The 21508-nt window shown below is 34.7% G+C and overlaps 2 protein-coding genes across 2 annotated transcripts in view; both read right to left on the bottom strand.

The window, feature by feature from the left end:
• Nucleotides 1-117: 117 nt before the first annotated feature.
• On the bottom strand, nucleotides 118-15188 carry LOC145306203 (uncharacterized). The gene is made up of 7 exons (XM_080148219.1): nucleotides 15123-15188; nucleotides 13593-13751; nucleotides 13344-13444; nucleotides 2505-2619; nucleotides 1445-1515; nucleotides 951-1116; nucleotides 118-389 (listed from the first exon to the last, which is right to left on the bottom strand). The coding sequence occupies exons 2-7, from the start codon at nucleotides 13690-13692 to the stop codon at nucleotides 133-135; spliced, it is 810 nt and encodes a 269-aa protein (XP_080004345.1). The 5' UTR covers nucleotides 13693-13751; nucleotides 15123-15188; the 3' UTR covers nucleotides 118-132.
• Nucleotides 15185-21508, bottom strand: part of LOC145306199 (RNA-binding protein 28-like) — a 29172-nt gene continuing 22848 nt past the window's right edge. Inside the window, exon 22 of the mRNA XM_080148212.1 lies at nucleotides 15185-15428. Within this exon, the coding sequence (XP_080004338.1) occupies nucleotides 15270-15428 (159 nt within the window). The 3' untranslated portion in view covers nucleotides 15185-15269. The remainder of the gene's footprint in view (nucleotides 15429-21508) is intronic.

The following is a 21508-nucleotide window of genomic DNA, read 5'->3' as shown; positions in this document are numbered from 1 at the left end:
CAGGTGAAAAATCAAGCTTGGGGGTTTGTAAACGCCTTCAAAAGTTACTACACGGCTCTTATTGAAATTAAATTGACCGACTTTATTACTACATTTTTCTCTAATAAGACAACAATATCATTATTACAATACTTAGGTAATGAATTTTTGTTCCCTCTTTTTTGGTGTAAATACAGAATCACTTTCACTCCGAACAGTTTTATCTTCCGTTGTAGTTTCTTTGTCATTTTCTGTTGTACATTTTTGATTTCTAATTTTTCTTTCCTTTTGTAGTTTATTAATTTGAGGTTTCTTGATTTTTCTTACTTTTGGAACATTTGTATTAATACTTTTATCTGCTACAAATTCTGGTAAAAAATCTTCTAAATTTTCTAACTTCAATTCTTCATCTAAATGGATAGAAAAATATTTTTAAAAATTTAACAAACAGTGGAAAATAGCGTTTTTAAAAATCAGAATGAAAAATAGATTTTTTTTTAACCTCCAAGGTGATGTACATCCCCAATTACCCCAATTACCAAATTACCACTTCTGTAGGTGTAGATTACACTTTGTTGTTGAAACGTTTTGACACTCACTTATTGAACAAACCAATCAAAATTTACTACAGTCCCCAAAGCTGTTAAGCCAACGAATAAGGAAACTTTAATTACAAAACTTTAGGGACCAGTGTAATGAACAGCCCATTGTCCCCTCCTTCTCTACCTTCCAATCCTCATACGAGATAATCATATCTACAATAATACCCCCCCCCCCCCCCCACCCTTTCAATTCACTATAAAATTGCCCATTTTTTTTTATCTCATTAATGATGAGGTTAAATAAAAGGGATTTAATCTCATTTTTAAGAGGGTCACATGTTGATACACAAACAAAGATGTGTCATTGTCAATGTATATCTTGTAGAGAAGCTATACTACTATAAAAAATAAACATATATTAATACAAACCTATAAGGGAAGGTGAATCATGCATTGGACTTTTTATTTCTTCTTTCATTGAATCTATTTCTATATGTTCATTTGTAAAAATTGAATTTGTTTCATTTATTTGTAATGGATCTCTTATAAGCTCTTCATGTTGGCTTTGAATTAATGCTAATATTTCTTCTCTTGTCTAAAAACATGTATGCACATATACGTCAAATGGTAGCGAAGGAATTTGTACAAAAATATTAATGAGAGAGTAAAAAAGAGACAATGAACGATAAATTTAAGTACATCCCCAATAATGATAAACAAAATTAACACATCTGTAGAGTAAATTATTGATTGAAAACACTACTATCTTAGAACCAACCATTCAAAGTTTTAAAATATACCCAAAAGAAATAAAATGACGTGGTTATAAACCTTAAGTGCCACTATAATTAACAATCCATGGTCCTCTCCCTCTATGGGCCTTTCAAACAGAATAATAAATTAAATTAAGAAATAAGACCAACCTTGAAATTTTCCTTTAAAAGTTGAAGAAGTTTCGTTGGTTTCCCTTCTGTGTAGAAAACTTTATTCTGTTCTAAAATATTTGGATTTATTGAATTTTTGATGATAAATAATTTTTCTATGGTTGATTGATTCATTATGGAGTAGGCTGAGACACTTTTGTATAGCCACTAGGGCTATCAAGCTCCATGTTCAAGCACATTACGACTTGACCTACTTTCTCATGAGAGCTACTCATTATTACCTCACCCTCGCCGAGTATGGCAGTTGTCCCAAATTAAGTCACCGTAATGAATGACGCTCTCCGAAGAGGAACTTGGGATAAGGGTAGTATGAGATTATGTACGTGACTATTAACTATCCAAACTTACTCAATAATCCCCTTCTAACACAACCAGGGGAAGTTGCGTGATTACTATTGCGAATGAGAAATTCGAGTCAACACAAGGAGAATTAAACTCGATCTCTCACCACCGTAGCTCAGTGTGTTACCACTAAGCCACGGCGCCCCTTATAATAATAATAATTTTTCTATCTTATGAAGTGGTATTTGTATGTGTGAAACATCTCGCAAACAGCTGGACCAATCATTACATAGATTTCATGAAAGTTTAGTAATGGTCCAACAAAAGATAAAGAATATTTTGGGGTTCAACAAAAAAAATATTTTTGTTCAATACAATTCTTTTTTTCACTCCTAGAGGCTAAGGGCGAAGCCACTAGTAATTCATTTAGAAAGTAAGAAATGTGTCTTGATATTTTGTGAGAAACATTAGAGAGGATATCAATTAGGCTTGGGCTCATTTGAATGTACTCCTAATTATTTGTACATGACTATTGACTACATGTAAAATCATTTTTATAAGCAGCAGAAATGTTTCTAGTTGTTTACCTATAGATATAAATATATAAAACTCCAAAAATAAAGTCTTACCTACCGTAAAGTATCCGCTATAAATGTATCCAGAAAGAAAAAAATCCCATATTTACCTATCAATTCTGACTGATTTACATATATGTGAAAAAAAACATCCACTATATTTCAACCGGCTGTAATCATACCTGGCTGTGTAAAGTCATGTTTATAAGCAGCGGTCAGCATAGTTTGTAGTTCAGATGAAGTATAATCTAACATCATTATTAGGATAAGGTTATCTCGTTCATTAGTCCCAAGCAACTAAATAAACAATTTTATGTCTTAAATAATATTCTTTGGGGCTATAGGTGTTATCATATGTAACCATACCTGCATTACTTTTCAAAATCTTCAGTGGCACCAAAATAATAAGATCTTCATGAAGACCTTGATCTTCATTTTTTTCCGCGTATATAAGGGTAATTTTTTTCGCGTATAAAAAAAAGGTCATAGGTAGATGTTGTATTCAAATGCTCTTATTAAGTCAAGCTGTTCTTAATCATGGACCATTTCATTATTATACAATGGGTTATCATTAAGAAAAATAACTTAATAAGATTATTTGATTACAACTCAACACTCAACTTAAATAACCCTGTTTATGATTGTATAATGGGGGTGTAGTTCCACTACCCCTAGGAAGCTCTGTCTTTTGCAAGTAGTGTCTTTTACAAGCTGTGTCTTTTCTCTTACAAGCTCTGTCTTTTGTGGATTCTGGCCTTACAAAAGACACAACTTGCAAGAGAAAAGACAGAGCTTGTAAGAAAAGACAGGACTGCAAATGAACCTGTTTTTACAAGTTCTGTCTTTTCTCTTACAAGCTGTGTCTTTTCTATGCAAGTTTTGTATTTCAAAAGGCCAAAATTCACAAAAGACAGACCTTTTAATAGAAAAGACAAAACTTGCAAGAGCTTGTAATACAACCTCTGTCTTTTGTGATTGCAAGTTGTCTTTTCTCTTACAAGCTCAGTCTTATGCGGATTTTGGCCTCTCAAAAGACAAAACTTGCAAAAGAAAGACACAGCTTGTAATACAACCTCTGTCTTTAGTGATTGCAAGTTGTGTCATTTTCTCTTACAAGCTCTGTCTTTTGTAGATTTTGGCTTCTCAAAAGACAAAACTTGCAAGATAAAAGACACAGCTTGTAAGAAAAGACAGGACCTGTTTTTGCAAGTTCTGTCTTTTCACATACAAGCTGTGTCTTTTCAATGTCAGTACAAGACAGAGCTTGTAATAGAAAAGACAGAACTTGCAAAAACAGGTTCATGTCTTTTGTGAGGCCAGAATCCACAATAGACGGAGCTTGTAATAGAAAAGACAAAACTTGCAAGAGAAAAGCCACAGCTTGTAATACAATCTTTTCGTGTCTTTTCTATTACAAGCTCTTTCTTTTGAGGATTTTGGCCTCTCAAAATACACAACTTGCAAGAGAAAAGACAGAGATTGTAAGAAAAGACAGGACCACAAATGAACCTGTTTTTGCAAGTTCTGTCTTTTCTCTTACAAGCTGTGTCTTTTCTATAACAAGCCTTTTCTCTTGCAAGTCCTGTGAGGCCAGAATCCACAAAAGACAGAGCTTGTAATAGAAAAGACACAGCTAGTAATACAACCTCTGTATTTTCTCTCACAAGTCGTGTCTTTTGTGAGGCCAGAATCCACTAAAGACAGAGCTTGTATTAGAAAAACAAAACTTGCAAGAGAAAAGACACAGCTTATAATACAACCTCTGTCTTTTGTCTTACAAGCTCTGTCTTTTCTCTCTGTGTCTTGATAGTTTAAATACCGGCACCCCAAGCAAGGAGAGTACTACCAGATGCCTGACTGACACCCTGGCGAAGACTAGACATTGATATCTCAACCCCTACTCCCGTAGAAGAGCACCAAAGACAAGGTACCAGCACTAGTGCTAGTGTCAAATGCTATACAGTAGTCAATCTGACTGTAAGTCAGACTACCTGTATACTCGCTCTGGTATCTCGTCTTTGGCAGACTACTAGCGGAGCTAGGGTTGAGATATAACTTTGTGTGATCATTCTTGATGGCATTTAGAGCATCTTTTATTAAAGCAAGTTTGAGCTGGGTCCACTCCTTCTACCGGTTAAGGTTGCCTGACTTTGGGGCACTCATATGAGTACTTAGAGTGACTTTAGACTATGGGTTTAAATGGTATCCATAGACATCAAAATAATTTCTGTATCTCATCTGTGGCCTGAGCTCGACCTGTTTTGTCAACCCTCAGTAGCGCTTTTCTCACTCCCAACCCTATCCCCCATATACGCAACCCCTATACAGCTATACAGTACTCGCTCCGATTCCTCGTCTTCGGTGCTCTACCAGCAGAGGTAGTGTTAAAATAATTCTTAACGGCATTTAGAGCATCTTTTATTAAAGCAAGTTTAAGCTGGGTCCACTCCTTCTACCAGTTAAGGTTGCCTGACTTTGGGGCACCCATACGAGTACTAAGAGTGACTTTAGACTATATGTTCAAATGGTAACTACTAGTAGAATCTCATAACGAATTCATAGACACGAAAAGAATTTCTGTATCTCATCTGTGGCCAGAGCTAGACCTGTTTTGTCAACCCTTGGAAGCACTTTTTTCGCTCCCTACCTTTTCCCCTGTATACACAACCACTATACCGTACTTGCTCCAGTACCTCGTCCTTAAGCTCTACCAGCAGAGGTAGGGTTGAGATATCAACACCAAACTTGGTGTGGACATTCTTGTGTGCTAGTAGAATTCTATAAGCTCTCCGTAGACACCAAAACGATCTCTGTATGTCATCTATAGCCTGAGCTAGACCCGTTTTGTCAACCCTAGCCACTTGAACACTATTGAACACCATTTCGTAGTCAATGTGACTACTAGTATGCTTGCTCCAGTACCTCGTCTTTGGGAGTCTACTAGGCTGCCTATAGTAGACTCAGCTTATCCAAACTTTGTATGTGGTATCTCAAGGCATCATAGATCATATCACGTCGAAGTAAAGTGCCCTCTCAGACAACTGTAGTCAAACCGAGGACTCTAAGCTGAAATCTTGGAAATACTGGTGTCAGCCTACCATTTTCAGGGTACCCTAAGGGCAGTTTAGAGTGACATTAGACTATGGGTTCAAATGGTAACTTTTAAGTACTCTAAATGCTCAGCATGGCAAGCTAAACAACTTTTATAAAAGCCTTTTGGACAATTTTTGACTCCTTAGGGGGGTTAGTGACCCCCAAGACAAGAACTGAGAAATTTTCAAAATTTGAGTTCTTTTATGAATATTTTTGCCCATAAAATCAGTTCTAGGCAACCAAAACCACTTCTCAAGTGTTTTTGGTGTCAGGGAACTATGCTGGTTCATATTAGATAAAAAAAATTGCGATGTCAAAATTTTGACCCAAAACCCAGATTTTGAGATTTTTAGTCTCCGACTTTGGGGGGGGGGGGGCACCCTCCCCTTGAAAGTTGAACTAGAGACTTCCCAAGCTGAGCTGTGTCTGAGCTAGGAGGTGCTCAGACAAATGCCCAAGAGTATCTGTATCAAATTTGAAGTCATTATCTCAACTTTAAAACGTTTTACAGCACTTTTACAAAAACCCTCCATAATGGCCATTTTTGGCAAAAAAAAATGAAAAAATCATTGATTTTCATCAAAAATTATTTTGTTCTAAAAATCATCATAAATCATCTCAATGGACCCAAAACTAAAATTGAATGCCTTTGGCCTGATCAATTTTTTTTGATTTGAGATATGACTTTACCAAGCTAGATGATAGTCAGATGCCTAACAGACACTATACAAAAGACTAGAGGTCTATATCTCAACTGTAGTCTGACTTGTGGCTTGCCAAAGTCAAGACTTGGATTTAGCACTAGGCTGGCAGCACCCTTCAGATTGACTACCAGTGTCTTCAGGACGCCCTAAGTACCCTCTAGAGTGGCTTTAGACTACCATATGTGTCGATTTATCTCTTCAACATGCGAAGAGCTCTCCGTAGACACCTTAACCTCCGCTCTAGCTCAACTGTAGCCCATTTGGTCAGGGTTGTCATATTGGGCAGTCCAATTGCCCAAAAGGGTTTTGGGCGCCCAAAAGTGGTTTTGGGCACCCTTTTTGGGCAAATGTTTATAAATAGCCTAAAACCATCTAAGGACCTATAAAAGCTCCACTAGAAAGGAGAACCATATCGGTTCAATGGTTAGCAGAATCCTTTTTTAGATACAAAAAAAGCTTACTAATCTATAAAATACGCCCGCCCCATCCCCCTCTTTTTTGCCCACTCCCCTCTTTTTTGCCCACTCCCCTTTTTTCACCCCCCAAAACGGGGGGTGCCTATATCTGCCCAAAAGGACCATACGCAGAAAATATATGGTAAACCTTAAATTAACAAGACATTACAGAACCTCCCTGGACAAGTATTTATATTTTATATTAAGTTTTACTCCTCGAAAATTTTCTTTAATATTATGAGTAGGCAGCAAAATAGCCTTAAATCATACCAAAACTTATTATTTTAAATAAAATAGCCTAAAACCATCTCAGAACCTATAAAAGCTCAACTGTAAAGGAGAACCATATCGGTTTGGCGGTTAGCAAGATCCTTCACTGAAAGAAAAACCATATCAGTTCAGCAGTTTGTGAAATCCTTCTCTAGATACAAAAAAGCTTACTAATTTATATAATAGTGAATATCACCCAAAAAATAGGTCCGCCCCCCACTCTTTTTTTCACCCCCTCCCCTTTTTCTCCTCCCCCAAAAGGGGGATGCCTAAAACTGCCCAAAAGGACCTTATATAGGGCGGCCTAAAACCGCCCGCCCAAAATGACATCCCTTCATATGGTGACTTGCCAAAGACGAGGAACCATGTTGAGCACTTGTTTTCTGGATCTGCAGTTACTACTCCCGTCCTGCTGAGACAGGTTGCATATGGTAGAATCGTCATAACTCAACTCTTCGTCAAGCTAGAAAGGAGTTTAAAGGACGCCTGCAAGAAATACCATGCTTTAACTGCTGAAAGACTGCCATAAACAGACCAAATACCCCAAATTTAAAGCCTTCAGCTTAAATAACAAAAAAGTTCTAGGCATTTCAAAATAGCATTTTATGTACAATGAAATTTTTGAAAGATTTCCAATGCTCATAAAAGAAAAAACAATATTAAATTACATTGCCTAGACACAAAGGGGGGGTTTTTAATGCAACCATCTCGTAATCAATGTATAAATGGCACTTAGAATTCAAATTTTGATCTGAAATTATGCATGAGTAATCCTTGGTAGGTCTATTTTCCCTAAATCGAACAAAAAGTTGAAAAAGTAACGGCTAACGGCTCAGCCGTTTAGCCGGTTTTTGGCTATTTTTAGGGCAAATCTGTCATAAATTACGTAGCAATCAACTTTTTGAATCATATTTAGGCTTTAAATCATGTGAAATGATACAAAAAAAACATTTATTAGATTTCTAGTACCAGCATCTACCGGCTAGAACCGTTTGAAAACGTTTTGGAGTGGAAAAGAACATTACATGGAGAGAGGTTTCGTGATGGATTTCTCTTGAAAATACCCAAAAAATCGCTACACAGCTGAGACGCAAGCCGTTAGCCGCTACTTTTCCAACTTTTTGTTCAATTTAGGGAAAATAGACCTACCAAGGATTATTCATACAAAATTTCAGATAAAAATTCGAATTCTAAGTGCCATTTATACATTGATTACGAGATGGTTGCATTAAAAACCCCCCCCTTAATAACCTTATCTTTGTCAGAAACTTAGATTGCTGGTAACTGATTACATTTTTACAAAAAAAACACCACATTTCATAGTCAAAATCTATGAAAAAAATTTGATTTAAATTGCATTTTTAACCCATTAGTACCGAACCAGGCATTAAAACCCGGTTCCGAAAAATAAAAAAAAAAAAAATCTTTTTCCGGCTTCATAATTGCATCATTCTCAGTATGAATCCCCCCTCTACTACTCTGGCTTTTATTTCCCCCTGGAGCAGGCAGTTTAGCTTACTTCCGTTTGCTGGTATAGCTCAACAAAATTTGAAAATCATAAACTTTTTTGTTTTTATAGTAAAGTCGCTGATTTTTTTCATGATATCTAATGTTTATTGACAAGTACATCTATTTGTGAATTCGTTTTATTCAAACTATCATTTTTTATATGATTTTTTATTGTTTTTTTACACCCTATTATGACCCTGTTCGGCTTGGCCATAAATACCCGACAGTTTTAATTACCGATTTTTATTACCCGGTTTTAACTTTCAACCAATAAAAGTAACAGTTTACGTCATTAGTAAGGGTTTGAGCCACCCTAATAACCCTAGTAATCTCTATATGTGTCACCCAATAGTTTAATGCTCGTTTTCTGATATGTAACACCCAAATTTTATATGTTCTTTTTTTGTAGTGTGTGTCTTTTAAACCGGGTTTTTTTAACCGAAAAGGGTGGTACCTATAGCCAAAACACTAAATTTGAAATAAATCGCTTTGTATATTACTTGTAGCTCTATAGATTACATGAGGTTGTGTAGTTTTCAATTACGGATTGTATCAAAGTTCTAAAAAGTGTTCATCTCACTTTGAGCGTTCAAAAATTATATTTTTTGATTTTTGGTCGAGAAAACCAGGTTTTTACTACAAAACCGGGTTTTAATGCCCGGGGAAACTGTCCAAAAGGGGTCATGATGCCTGGTTGGTATTTATGGCCAGGCCGAAACAGGTTTTTTTGCAACTTTCCTGTGCATGCCACTAGAGCAAAACAAAAAAATTGGAATTCCGTTTTTACCATTATAAAGCTTCCCTGAGATTTTCAGCTCGATCGGCCCATAAAAGTGGCGCTCGGCACTAATGGGTTAAACAAAAATCATAGCGGAAACAAAGGGGGAAACTAATACAATCTCAGCTGTGATTGGTTGAAGTCGAGATACCGGAGTCCAAGTTTTTGGAGTACCACGGTTCAGGGCGCCCTAAGTGCTCTCTGATATGTGATATGCTCTCTGATACCTAATGGTGCCCTGTACCAAGTTTGGTTAAGCTAAGTTTTCTCTAGGCTGCCTGGTAGACTCCCAAAGTCAAGGCTACACAGTAGTCAAACTGACTTACCCATATACTCACTCCAGTTCCTCGTCTTTGGCAGTCTACCAGCAGAGCTAGGGTTGAGATATCAAAACAAACTTAGTGTAGACATTCTAGACACTTTTTTTGCTCTTTCGTACACCATTCCTTAGTCAAGTACTACCGTATACTCGCTCCGGTATACCCTCTTTGGCGTACTACTAGCAGAGGTAGGGTTAAGATATCAACACCAAACTTGGTGTGAACATTCTTGACAGCATTTAGAGCATCTTTTATTAATAACTGTTTCAGATTGGGTCACTCCTTCTGCCGGTTAAGGTTGCCTGTCTTTGGAGTGACTTAAAACTATGGGTTCAAATGGTGACTGCTAGTAGAATCCCAAAACGAATCCATAGACACCAAAAGAATTTCTGTAGCTCATCTGTGGCCTGAACTGGACCCGTTTTGTCAACCCTCGCCACCACTTTTCTTGCTCTTGACTACTGTAAAGTGTTTGACACTCAAGCTCGTGCTGGTTCCTCATCTTTGGTGCTCTGCTACGGGAGTAAGGGTTGAGATATTGACGTCTAGTCTTCACCAGGGTATCAAGGCGCTGAGAGAGAAAAGACAGAGCGTGTAAGACAAAAGACACTGCTTGTAATACAACCTCTATCTTTTGTGATTGCAAGTAGTGTCTTTTCTCTTACAAGCTCTGTCTTTTGTGAATTCTGGCCTCACAAAAGACACAACTTTCAAGAGAAAAGACAAAGCTTGTAATAGAAAAGATACAGCTTGTAATACAACCTCTGAAGTTGTGGCCAAAGATTAAACTGACAGGCTATCATAATCATTGCAATAAACTTTTTACACCTTGAATATCATGTTCAGAGATAAAAAATGTATTCATTTGCATTATCATTTAAATTAATAAATAATCTTTTTAAAAGCGAAGCTTTTCTATAATTAGGGTCAGTCCGTCCGTCCGTCCGTCCGTCCGTCCGTCCGTCCGTACGTCCGTCCGTCCGTCCGTCCGTCCGTCCGTCCGTCCGTCCGTCCGTCCGTCCGTACGTCCGTACGTCCGTCCGTCCGTCCGTCCGTCCGAGATAGTTAGCTTTTATTCGTTAATTTAGGCATGTTAGAATTGTCCTATCGATTTCAAACTTTGCATGGTGATTACTGTAGTAGTTAGGTACGATTTAGAAAGCGTAGCAACTCTATAATCATTACCAGAATGTCCGTACGTCCATTTTAAACATGTTGATTTTTCTACTTTTTTTAACAACAAATTTTATGTGATCTAATTATCTGTTTGATCTGATTTTTGGTATGTTGATTCCTGGGACAACAAAGAACAATATTTTAAGCGAAGCAACTCTATAATCAAGTCCTAAAGAGGTAAGTATGTCCATAAACATTATCCTGTATCAAGCAGTTTTTCAACAAATTTACTTACAATTTTGCTTCGAATCTTATACTTTTATATTCTGATTATTCAGTTCAGACACTATACAAGTGTTAATGTTCGTTTGTCCTACAGTTTCAGTGCTTCGCTTTTATGGATGTTGTCATCCTTGTTATATATTAATTTTACTTCATGGCAAATCTGTAATTGTAATCAGTAAAATTCTCAATTTGTGTCAGAAATTTTTTTAATATCTTTAGAAAATCCACGCTTAAAACATGAAGATCCATGCTTTAAAAATGAAGATAAAAGCTTAAAAAATGAAGATACATGCCTTTCAAATGAATATACACGCTTAAAACATGAAGATCCACGCTTTAAAAATAAAGATCCCTGCTTTAAAATGAAGATCCACGCTAAAAAATGAAGATTAGCGCTTTAAAAATGTAGATCCACGCTTTAAAAATGTAGATCCACGCTTTAAAAATGAAGATTAATGCTTAAAAAATGAAAATACATGCTTAAAAAATGAAGATACATGCTTAAAAAATAAAGATTGCTGCTTAAAATATGAAGATTGATGCCTAAAAAATGAAGATTAGCGCTTAAAAAATGAAGATTCATGCATTTAAAATGAAGATTGAAGCTTAAAAAGTGTTGATCCATGCTAAAAAAAATGAAGATTTATGATTAAAAAATGAAAATCCACGCTAAAAAATGAAGATCAACCCTTAGAAAATGAAGATACACGCTTTAAAAATGAAGATACACGCTAAAAGAATGAAGATTTACGCTTTAAAAACGAAGATCCATGCTTATAAAATGTAGATTGACGATTAAAAAATGATGATCCACGCTAAAAAATGAAGATCAACGCTTAAAAAATGAAGTTGCAAGCTTTTAAAATGAAGATTGATGCTCAAAAATGAAGATTGATGCTTTAAAAATTCAAGATACACGCTAAAAAATGAAGATTGACGCTTAAAAAATGAAGATTGACGCTTAAAAAATGAAGATTGATGCTTAAAAACTAAAGATCCATGCTTAAAAAATGAAGATCCATGCTTAAAAAATGAAGATCCACGCTTAAATATAAAGATACATGCTTAAAAAATCAAGATACATGCTTTCAAAATAAAGATTGATGCTAAAAAAATGAAGATTGACGCTTAAAGAATGAAGATTGGCGCTTAAAACATGAAGATCCACGCTTAAAAAATGAAGATACATGCTTAAAAAATTAAGATCCACGCATAAAAAATAAGATTTTAAGATTTTAAAATGAAGATTGGAGCTAAAAGAAAGAAGATTGATGCTAAAAAAATGAAGATTGACACTTAAAAATTAAGATTGACGCGTTAAAAATGAAGAAATAAGCTTAAAAAATGATGATTGACACTTAAAAATGATGATTGACACTTAAAAATGAAGATTCCCACTTTAAAAATGAAGATCCATGCTTAAAAAATGAAGATCCATGCTTAAAAATTGAAGATACATGCTTAAAAAATGAAGATCCATGCTAAAAAAATGAAGATTAACACTTAAAAAATGAAGATTGACGCGTAAAAAATGAAGATACATGCTTAAAATTGAAGATACACACTTAAAAAATGAAGATACGTGCTTAAAAAATGAAGACCCAGGCTTTTGAAATGAAGATTGGCGCAAATAAAATGAAGATTGACACTTAAAAAATAAAGATACACGCTTAAAAAATGAAGATTGACGCTTAAAAATGAAGATTCCTGCTTAAAAAATGAAGATCCATGCTTTTAAAATGAAGATTTGCGCTAAAAAATGAAGATTGGCGCTAAAAAAATGAAGATTGACGAATAAAAAAAGAAGATCCATGCTAAAAAATGAAGATATACGCTTTTAAACTGAAGATACGTGCTTGAAAAATGAACAAGATTTCAAATATTTTACAGATTAGAACTATAGATTTTCCATGAAGTAAAATTAAGATATAACAAGTATTATTTTATGATTTAAATGATAAAATAAGTGAATACTTTGCTATCTGAGAATCTAATATTTATGGTGAAAAATGTTTATTGCTACGCTTATGATCGCGTGTCACGTTTATCAATGGCCAGTCTTCGGTGGCACTTGGGTGGCGAAAACCCAAGTAATGCAGGTATGTATGTAACATACATAAATTTTTCGAAAGAAATGGGGTACTTTTTTCTTATGGATTTTCCCCTTAAGAACCGGCATCCTAAATTTCAAGTAGTAGGTCCTAGTGCCTTAATATTTCTTAGGATGGTAAGGCAAACCAACCCTACAACTTGCTGCCTCTAATGGACAAATTTTTGACCGATCCGTTTTTGATTTCGTTGTTCATGAATATTGAATATAACCAGTTACTTAAATTACGCAATAATGGGTATATATAACGTGGATTTTGTGACTGGGAAATTTTGTCGTATGCGAAAATCTCTCACAAAATCCACAAAATCTATATCCGTTTACGCAATGCAGTTTTTTTAAAAGATAAAATACAGTTGCCAAACTATCAGACTTTTTTACCTGTCGGAAGAAAATGTTAGCCGCAGCAAGAATGAGTGAGTGACACAGAAAATATCCATCTTTAGTTTGTATTATGCAATCTCCATGTGATGATTCCTCCACTAGAATTAAATTAAAGTATAAAAAAGGCGAAAATATGATGGTTTTAAGCTATTTTCCTGACTTTCTCCGCATTCCCCCTTTAAGAGGCTACATAGTGGCGAAGAAACCAGTATCCATACTATATTTAAACAACTGAAAAAATCATACCAAAATATTGAAGCAACATCCTTTCATGTTCTTTATTTGTTAATTTCTCATTCTCATTAGCCGCAAAATCATCTTTGCCTAGTCCTACATCTTCAATCATTTTTACTTCATCTTACTCTTCTCAATCAAGGCATTAAGACCTAGTTTCAAGTTAGGTACCTAAAGTAAATATAATAGTATTTTCACAAAGTTTTCACAAGGTTCTCAAGGGATAAGACAATAGTCGATGAATTAATACATCCTATACGAAAGAGCAAAATTATTCCATATTCATTATTTCGACTCATTATTTCTGAAAATGTTTGAATAAAAATATATAAACCCTGAGTCCCAAAATGTTTAAGCCTAGGAATGGGAGACCATTTTATCAGGGAGAAAAAGAGAAGACATTGGTGGATAGTTAACTTTCACTGGTACAAAAAAGGCGTTGCTACAAAAGACCAACTAGGCGTTGCTACAAAAGACCAACACCTACAAAAGACCAACATTAAAAAAATCGTAATGAAAGAAGGTCATGGCCGCAGAGCTCGGCCCCCTGGCCTGCCTAGCCGCGGGCGCTCGGCCCCCTTGCCTATAACCTAACCTAACCTAACCTATATGTATGAATGTTTAATGTACATTAACTTATTTATAGTTTAGAATTTGGTAGATTTTACATAAAGTAGTTTATGTTTTATGTTTATATAACAATATATAGGTGTTGGTCTTTTGTAGGCGTTGGTCTTTTGTAGGCGTTGGTCTTTTGTAGGTGTTGGACTTTTGTAGGTGTTGGTCTTTTGTAGAGTTGGTCTTTTGTAGCAACGCCCAAAAAAATATGTTTTGAAAACTCACTTGTTAGCTGAACATTTAAGGAACTATAACTAAATATTAAATTTAGCTTTAGATTATCAATGTCCAGTCCAAATTTTTCAACCAATAATTTGAATCTACAGAAAAGTAATTTTGTTTTTCATCATTGGGGTGGAGATGTGCATTTATCTATTGACCTATCCCTTATGCTCTCTATCAACTTATCGATTATTAGAATTTAGAAAGAAACAAAACATTTAGTTGGTAGTAGTTTGTATGTATATATGTATTGTATAATATACTTCCAAGGATCTAAAGGGATAAGACAATGGCCGATAAATTGATGTACATCCCCAATGATGAAACTTAAAATTACCCCTTCTGTAGATTAAAATCTGTGGTTGAAACGTTTGAACACTCAACTTAATAAACCAACCAATCAAAATTCAGTAAAATTCCCCAAAGTTGTAAAACAAACGAATAAGAAAACGATAATATTAAACTTCGAGGACTAGTGTAATAAACAGCCCATTGTCCCTCTCTTTCTGATATACTTTTTTAAAAAAGACCAGGCGACGAAAAAATTTGTCACATAGAAAACTTGTACAAAAATGATCAAAATACCCCTCACTCGCTCTTTTAATGTATTTAACATAAATTAAGCTTGCAAAAATGGATGTCAGTACGTGTAATTTATTGATATTGCAAAAAATAATCTTAATTCCCTTGAATATTTCGTACCTTTTCATAGATTTATTTCTTAAACAAAATATATTCATATTCTTATTAAACATTTTATTGGATCTGAAAAAAAATAATAAAAAATAAACATTTAGGTACAGAGCATAAATGAAGAGAAAAAAAAACAATGAAATAAAAAATAGAAATTTAATCAAACCATTTCTTGATAACTGTTTGATTGGTGGCAATATTATTTTTGTATTTGTTGACAAGGTTGTCAAACTTATTATTTTCTTGAATCTTTTTCTGTTTCTTGTTCTCTCTTTTCTTTTGTTTCTTCTCATTTATGGGGGTCTCCAGTTTTGACTAGAAAAAAATTAAATTATTAAACACTTTATAGCATAAAAACTTAAAAATTGATATAACAAGGATGACAACATTCATAAAAGTAAAGCTCTACAATCAGACTGCAGGATCGGACAAATACTTTAACAGTATATTAAGGGGGAGGGGCGTAATAACATTTAAACTTAAACCGTGAGCAAAGTGGTCTAAATATTGAGCTAGACACTTGAAACTTGGTACATAAGCCTAGTCCTATTGATACTACATCTAAATGAAAAAAATAAAAGTTTTTTATCTTAAGGTTAGGTAAGAAAACCCTGCTGAAAAGGGATTTTTAGGCCATTTTAGGCCTGTTTTGGTGTAATTAGATGTAAAAACTCACTTTTAATTGTTTATTCTCAAGTTTTTTTCCTTAAATACTGTAGGATGTCTATTCATAAGGACATTATTCAAGATGATTCAGTAAGTTTGGGACCAAAACTCAAAAAACATATATTTGATTTTTGACACACACAAACTTTAAAAAAAAATGCACTTTACTCATGCGAGCCATCCACCAAGCCCGCTGGGGTCGGTCCCCGACATGCTGAATCATCTTAATTAATGTCCTTGTATGTAGACAGTGTATTCAAAGGAAAACCTAATGTAAAAGATATTCTTGAAGGAATTCTTTTATTATAATTAATCACTTTTAAGAGAAATTAAATCGTAAGCTACGGTCTGCAATAAATTAAATGACTAAAATCACTAGTATTTATAGCTCTTTATTTCATAATTTAAACAAATGAGCTTCCCAACTTTGTCATATTCTTATGCACGGAGTGCTTACATTTTATTAATAATCTAAACAAAAAATAACTATTAACTTTAATACTTATTAATAAAATGTAACAATTATACAATACAGATGTTAACGCATATACGACAAGATTTGAAATGACAAGTTTGCCGGGAAATATACGGCAAAACTAGTTATCAGCTGATTATGAATCTAAGTGCTAGCAGACGGCTCCATAGACAAAATATTTGTATGTATCGGAAAATAAATAACCATAGACAAAATATTTTACACAATGAATTATTTTTTTATCATGCAATTTCATTGCAACACTCCCCAACAGAAAGAAAATTCATTGTGGATTTATGTTTGATTTACCAGGATACCCTAAAGTACCCCCAGGTATTTCAAAAATTAATCTTAGATCTTAAGTTTTACCAGGATACCCTTAAGTACCCCCAGGTATTTCAAAAAATAATCTTAGATTTTAAGTCCCAAAGATTACCTGTTTTAGTTACTGAGAATTCAATCTTCTGAGTATATGTCTGGCATCATTTGAATCCAACTGATCTGCATAAGTATTAACTAATGCTGGAACATTATGAGAAGTGGCAGGAGTATTGTTTTCTTTCATACTATTCAGTCTTTTGACCATCTTTTTTCTCTTACAAGAAATCCAATCTAATCCATTTCTGAACTTTGTCTCTTTAGCTCTAGCTAATCTTCTCTTCTTAGCTGCACCTTTCAGCTTATTCTTCTGAGTAAAGTCTCCAGGCACAACTAACTGAACCTTCTGATGAACTCCATGTCTATGACTTGGCCCTGGAGCCTGTACATTGTGATGTAAAACATCCATCCGCTGTTTTCTTTTCTCTAATACTCTGATAGCCTTGAGAAGATCATTGTTATAACCAACTTCAACATTTTGCTTCCTTCTTATTAAAGACTGCTCTAGAATAGGAACAGTAATTCGAACATTCTTCACATTGAAGTAAACATTAGACAAATAGACATAAATATTGATTTTAGGAAACCAGAAACGTGATATCTCATCTGTTGACATGTTTCTCAGCTTGTTGAATAGGTCAGGAATACAGTTGACATTTAGCCTTCCCCATTCTTTGATGACATGGGCAGGTTTATCTACACCAACACAATCAGCTTCAAAATCTAGGTCAAACAAAGAATTAGAGCAACTTGATGAAGCTTGAAAACCCAGTCTTTTGACAGCATATCCAGAATCACCAGCATATTCTCTTTTAAACATAAGTTTAAAATATTCATTATCTAGATTCTTACAAAGGTTTGGAACCTCTCCAGAGTAATTATGTAGTTTTATTCTAGCTAATGCTGGATATTGTAGGATAAAATTATATCTAGCATGATGAATAAACCGGGCACCTCCACAACTTATCACAGGTACATCAGAGATAAGATCCATCAAAATTACAAGCAATGATTTCGGATTTCCAATCTTAAGCAGCATATCACTCCTGGATGTTTCTAGATGAGCATCTACTATTTTGGTATTCTTCAGGCTTAAACCTACAAATTCAGAAAACCATGCTGTAAATGCTGGTTGACTAATTTCAGTAACATCTAGAACAATGTCTACATCAGGAAACAAATTTCTCAACAAAGCTCCCATTAAAACAGAGAAGATATCATACATCAGCTGAAGCTTGTACCTCAAATACTTCCTGACAGCAACATCCATCTGATCTGAATCCTTTGCCCAGCTTTGATCCATGTTTTCTATTCCTGTTGGAAACGGTTTACCAGTTACTAATGCACTAAGAGAATAAAGACTGTACTTGTCCATTCTACATCCATTAGCTATAGCAAGAGATGAGAGATCAAAAACATTCAGTTCCAATTCAGTATCATACAGATCAGTCAAAACTCCAAGAAGTGAATTCATTTGGGCATTAGCATTAACTGAATATAATGGGGGTAATTGTTTGAGAAAATCCAGAACTTCTTCAGGAAAGGCAGAATACTCAAAATAGTAAAATCTTGATCCAGATTCACTAGATTCATCATTCCCAATTTCAGATAAACCTAGTTTGAACACAATGGCATTGTTTCTACCTTCTCCAATCACAAGTCTTGTTGCAATTTTAATGTTGTCTGCAGAATGACCATCATCTTCAGTATAGAACTTGACAGTTGCACCAGAATGTTTTTGTTTAACAAGATACCTGTATTGGGATCTTGGGATGTCTACAGTTTCAACAGTAAAGGGAAGAGGAGTGACATTAAAAAGAGTATTTCTGGACATCTTTACTATATCATTGAAATCATAGATGGTTTCCTCAAAGTGATTTCTATTGAAGTGGGGGATTGAAATTTCAGTTGTGGAAAAACCTTTGGCAAATACTCCCTCATTTAGCTCAGGTTGATTCCAGCCTTCAGTAAATTCTTGATCAATTTTTAAAAAGGTTTTCAAAGGATATCCATGAGGTAGTATGTTGGAGACATTTGACTGACAAATTTCAGGATTAGATTTTAAAATCTCCAGATGTTTCTGGAAAACTAAAATGTCTGTTACAGGTTGATCTACAGGTAAAGTTTTACGAATCTCTTCATAAATAATATCACTATACAAATACTCTTGATTACAATAATAATCTGCTTGAACATCTGAGGTTATAAAGAATTGTCTTGAAGTGGGATCTTTAGGATTAAACTCCTCTGCTCTTTCATCAAAATATTTGTGTCTAGCACTTTCAGGTATGGACATTGTAAAGCCTGGAATAAAGAGACAAATTGATAATAATTACAGTTTAATACAGTGACAAAGTTGGGATCACTCTATATCTAACATCTAATATAAGCACAATAAGGAAGACAATATGTGTTTTAATTTATTAATTACAATTATAATGTTTACAATATATCATATTATAATTATCAATACTTACAAATATTTGGTAAATTACAGGAGTTTTAAAACTTGATAAAACATTAAAATAATTAAAATGAGTAAAATTTGTGTAGTATTTCTGAATTGCTCTTATTTGACTGCAATTTTCTTTATTTTTTCAAAAAATTCTTTGGAGTTAAGTGGGATGTCTGATGCAGCTGATATAATGCAAAGATCTCTTGGAGATCTTAGTACTGAGGACCATTTTACTTTGGAACCTGCCATTAAAGATGTAGGATAAGAACACAAAATTCTTCTTCCTTCCCTTTGTACATCAGAAACCTTTCCTGTGACCCATTTCTCCATCTTACTATTATTGTTGTCTTTCAACTTAAAGACAACTATATCTCCAACTGTAATAGGATCAGTTTTGCACCATTTGTTCGGTCTAGGTATTAAATGGTGGAGCCTAACCAATAATAGTTGATACCAGTATGACTGTATATCTTGAACACGATTTAAAAGTTGAGTAGGACCTGTTTCAGGGGATATTGACATAGGGCCTTCTATTGCCCTATTATTCGCTCTTCCAAGTTTAAAGCGATTTGGAGTGAGCAGTTCCCACCCAGCATCCTCTGATGCAGATCCATCAGCCTTAGCTATAGGTATGTCATCAATCTCTGATGACATTTTAGCAAATACTGTTTCCCATTCTAAGGGTGACATGCAAATATTAGTATTATTTGCAGTTTTGAGGAGCATTTCTCTTAGGGTTCTTATCCTCCGTTCAACACGTCCTCTTTCTTCATGAGATTTTGCTGTTGAGGGATGAATTTCCAATCCTACACTGTCTCTCAATTGATGATGAGCATTTCTTATATTCATTTCAAGTGTTTTTAAGCTAGTTAATTGTGTACCACAATCAACAAATATAGCAGAGGGTACACCATGTCTAGAACTATGGCGTTCTAGGGCAAGAACAATTTCTTGAGTCTCTATGGATTCCAGTGCTAAAATGTTAGTAGCTGATGTTAACAGACAGACTATAACAAGTGCATAGATCTTAACTGTTGTCTTAGGATTATTTCTGGCCCTGAAATGGGGTTTTCCTGGAAAACCATAACATATATCCATCATGCAATGATAAAATGCAGGTGTGATTGTAAATCTAGCACTAGGGTGATTTCCCATTGTAAGCTCCTGGGTCTTCCTAATTATCATTCTACATCTTGGGCAGTTCTGACGCACTTGTTGAATGATTCTTTTGGGATTGTTTACTGGATAAACATGTTTAAGAATTTCCCTCATGGTAATTTGCATTCCTGAATGTTTTCTAACCTTGTGGTGTATATGCATAAGTAATGCATAAAAGAAATCTGATTCTGCTGAGATAACTGGAAGAATTCCTTTGATATCCACATTGTCAAAGAATACTTCATAATCAAGTTCTTTGACAGTAACTTTGGTTTCATCTGGGAGTCTGCCTGACATATATAAAATTCCATCTTTCATTTGAAATTGTGCTATTTTTTTCTTAGGGAGTATCTTCATAACAGACTGAGTTTCAATTCTAAGGAAATAATCCAAAGCTTTCTTTTTCAGAATTTTCTTATATTCCATTGGAATACCAGCTGAATCTTTAATAGCATTACACTTCTCACAAGTCCAGGAACTGTCAATTCCCCCTCCTTGATGAGTTTTGTGTTTCATAGACCAAATAAAGTCATAGACATAAGACATAATATTAATGGTTTTAAAATAACCATGATAAATCACATTATTTACAAGTGACAACGACCCACTCCCCACTTGACATGAAAGAACAGAGGAAGGCACACAGTTACAAAGTAAACAATGTTGTTGGTTTGTAGAAGTACCAAAACATATCATTTCTGTCTCTCCATTACAATATTGACATTTCGCACAATGTTGGTTGAGAGCTCCATATACTGTTGCACATGTGGGGTTTGGTTGATTAGGAAAAACAATGTCTGGATAACATTCTTGTGATAAGAGTTGACTTTGTTGAGCAGTAAGTTGAATATCTGTATATTTAATGACAGGCATCTGATTCAAATCACGCTTCATCCATGGATATCCTTGTATCCATATTGACTCTAAATGCAGATCTGACGGCTTTATATTGTTTGGCTTTGTGAGAAGATCTGCAATATTAAGATTTCCATCAATATGAAACAATGGGAGTTGATCAGACTTATTTGGAACTTTAGACATTACTCTACGGATTTCTGATACTCTATTCAGTACAAACAATCTTAGTTTTTTCTCTGTATTTGAGCACCAACTGAGTGCAACTTGGGAATCTGTGAAAAAATAAACTTCAGAAACCATATCGCCAAATATAGCAATAACCTCTTCCACTGTATTTGTGGCTAGACGAATACTCTCTAATTCATTACGAGGTATGGAATGTGACATGATTTTGCTCTTAGAAGT

This window comes from Acartia tonsa, chromosome 14 (genome assembly GCF_053477335.1).
Source record: "Acartia tonsa isolate MP-2025a chromosome 14, ASM5347733v1, whole genome shotgun sequence".
In the NCBI taxonomy this organism is placed as follows: Eukaryota; Metazoa; Arthropoda; class Copepoda; order Calanoida; family Acartiidae; genus Acartia; species Acartia tonsa.
Note: the sequence above shows the minus strand (reverse complement) of the source record. Positions and strands in the feature narration are given on the sequence as shown.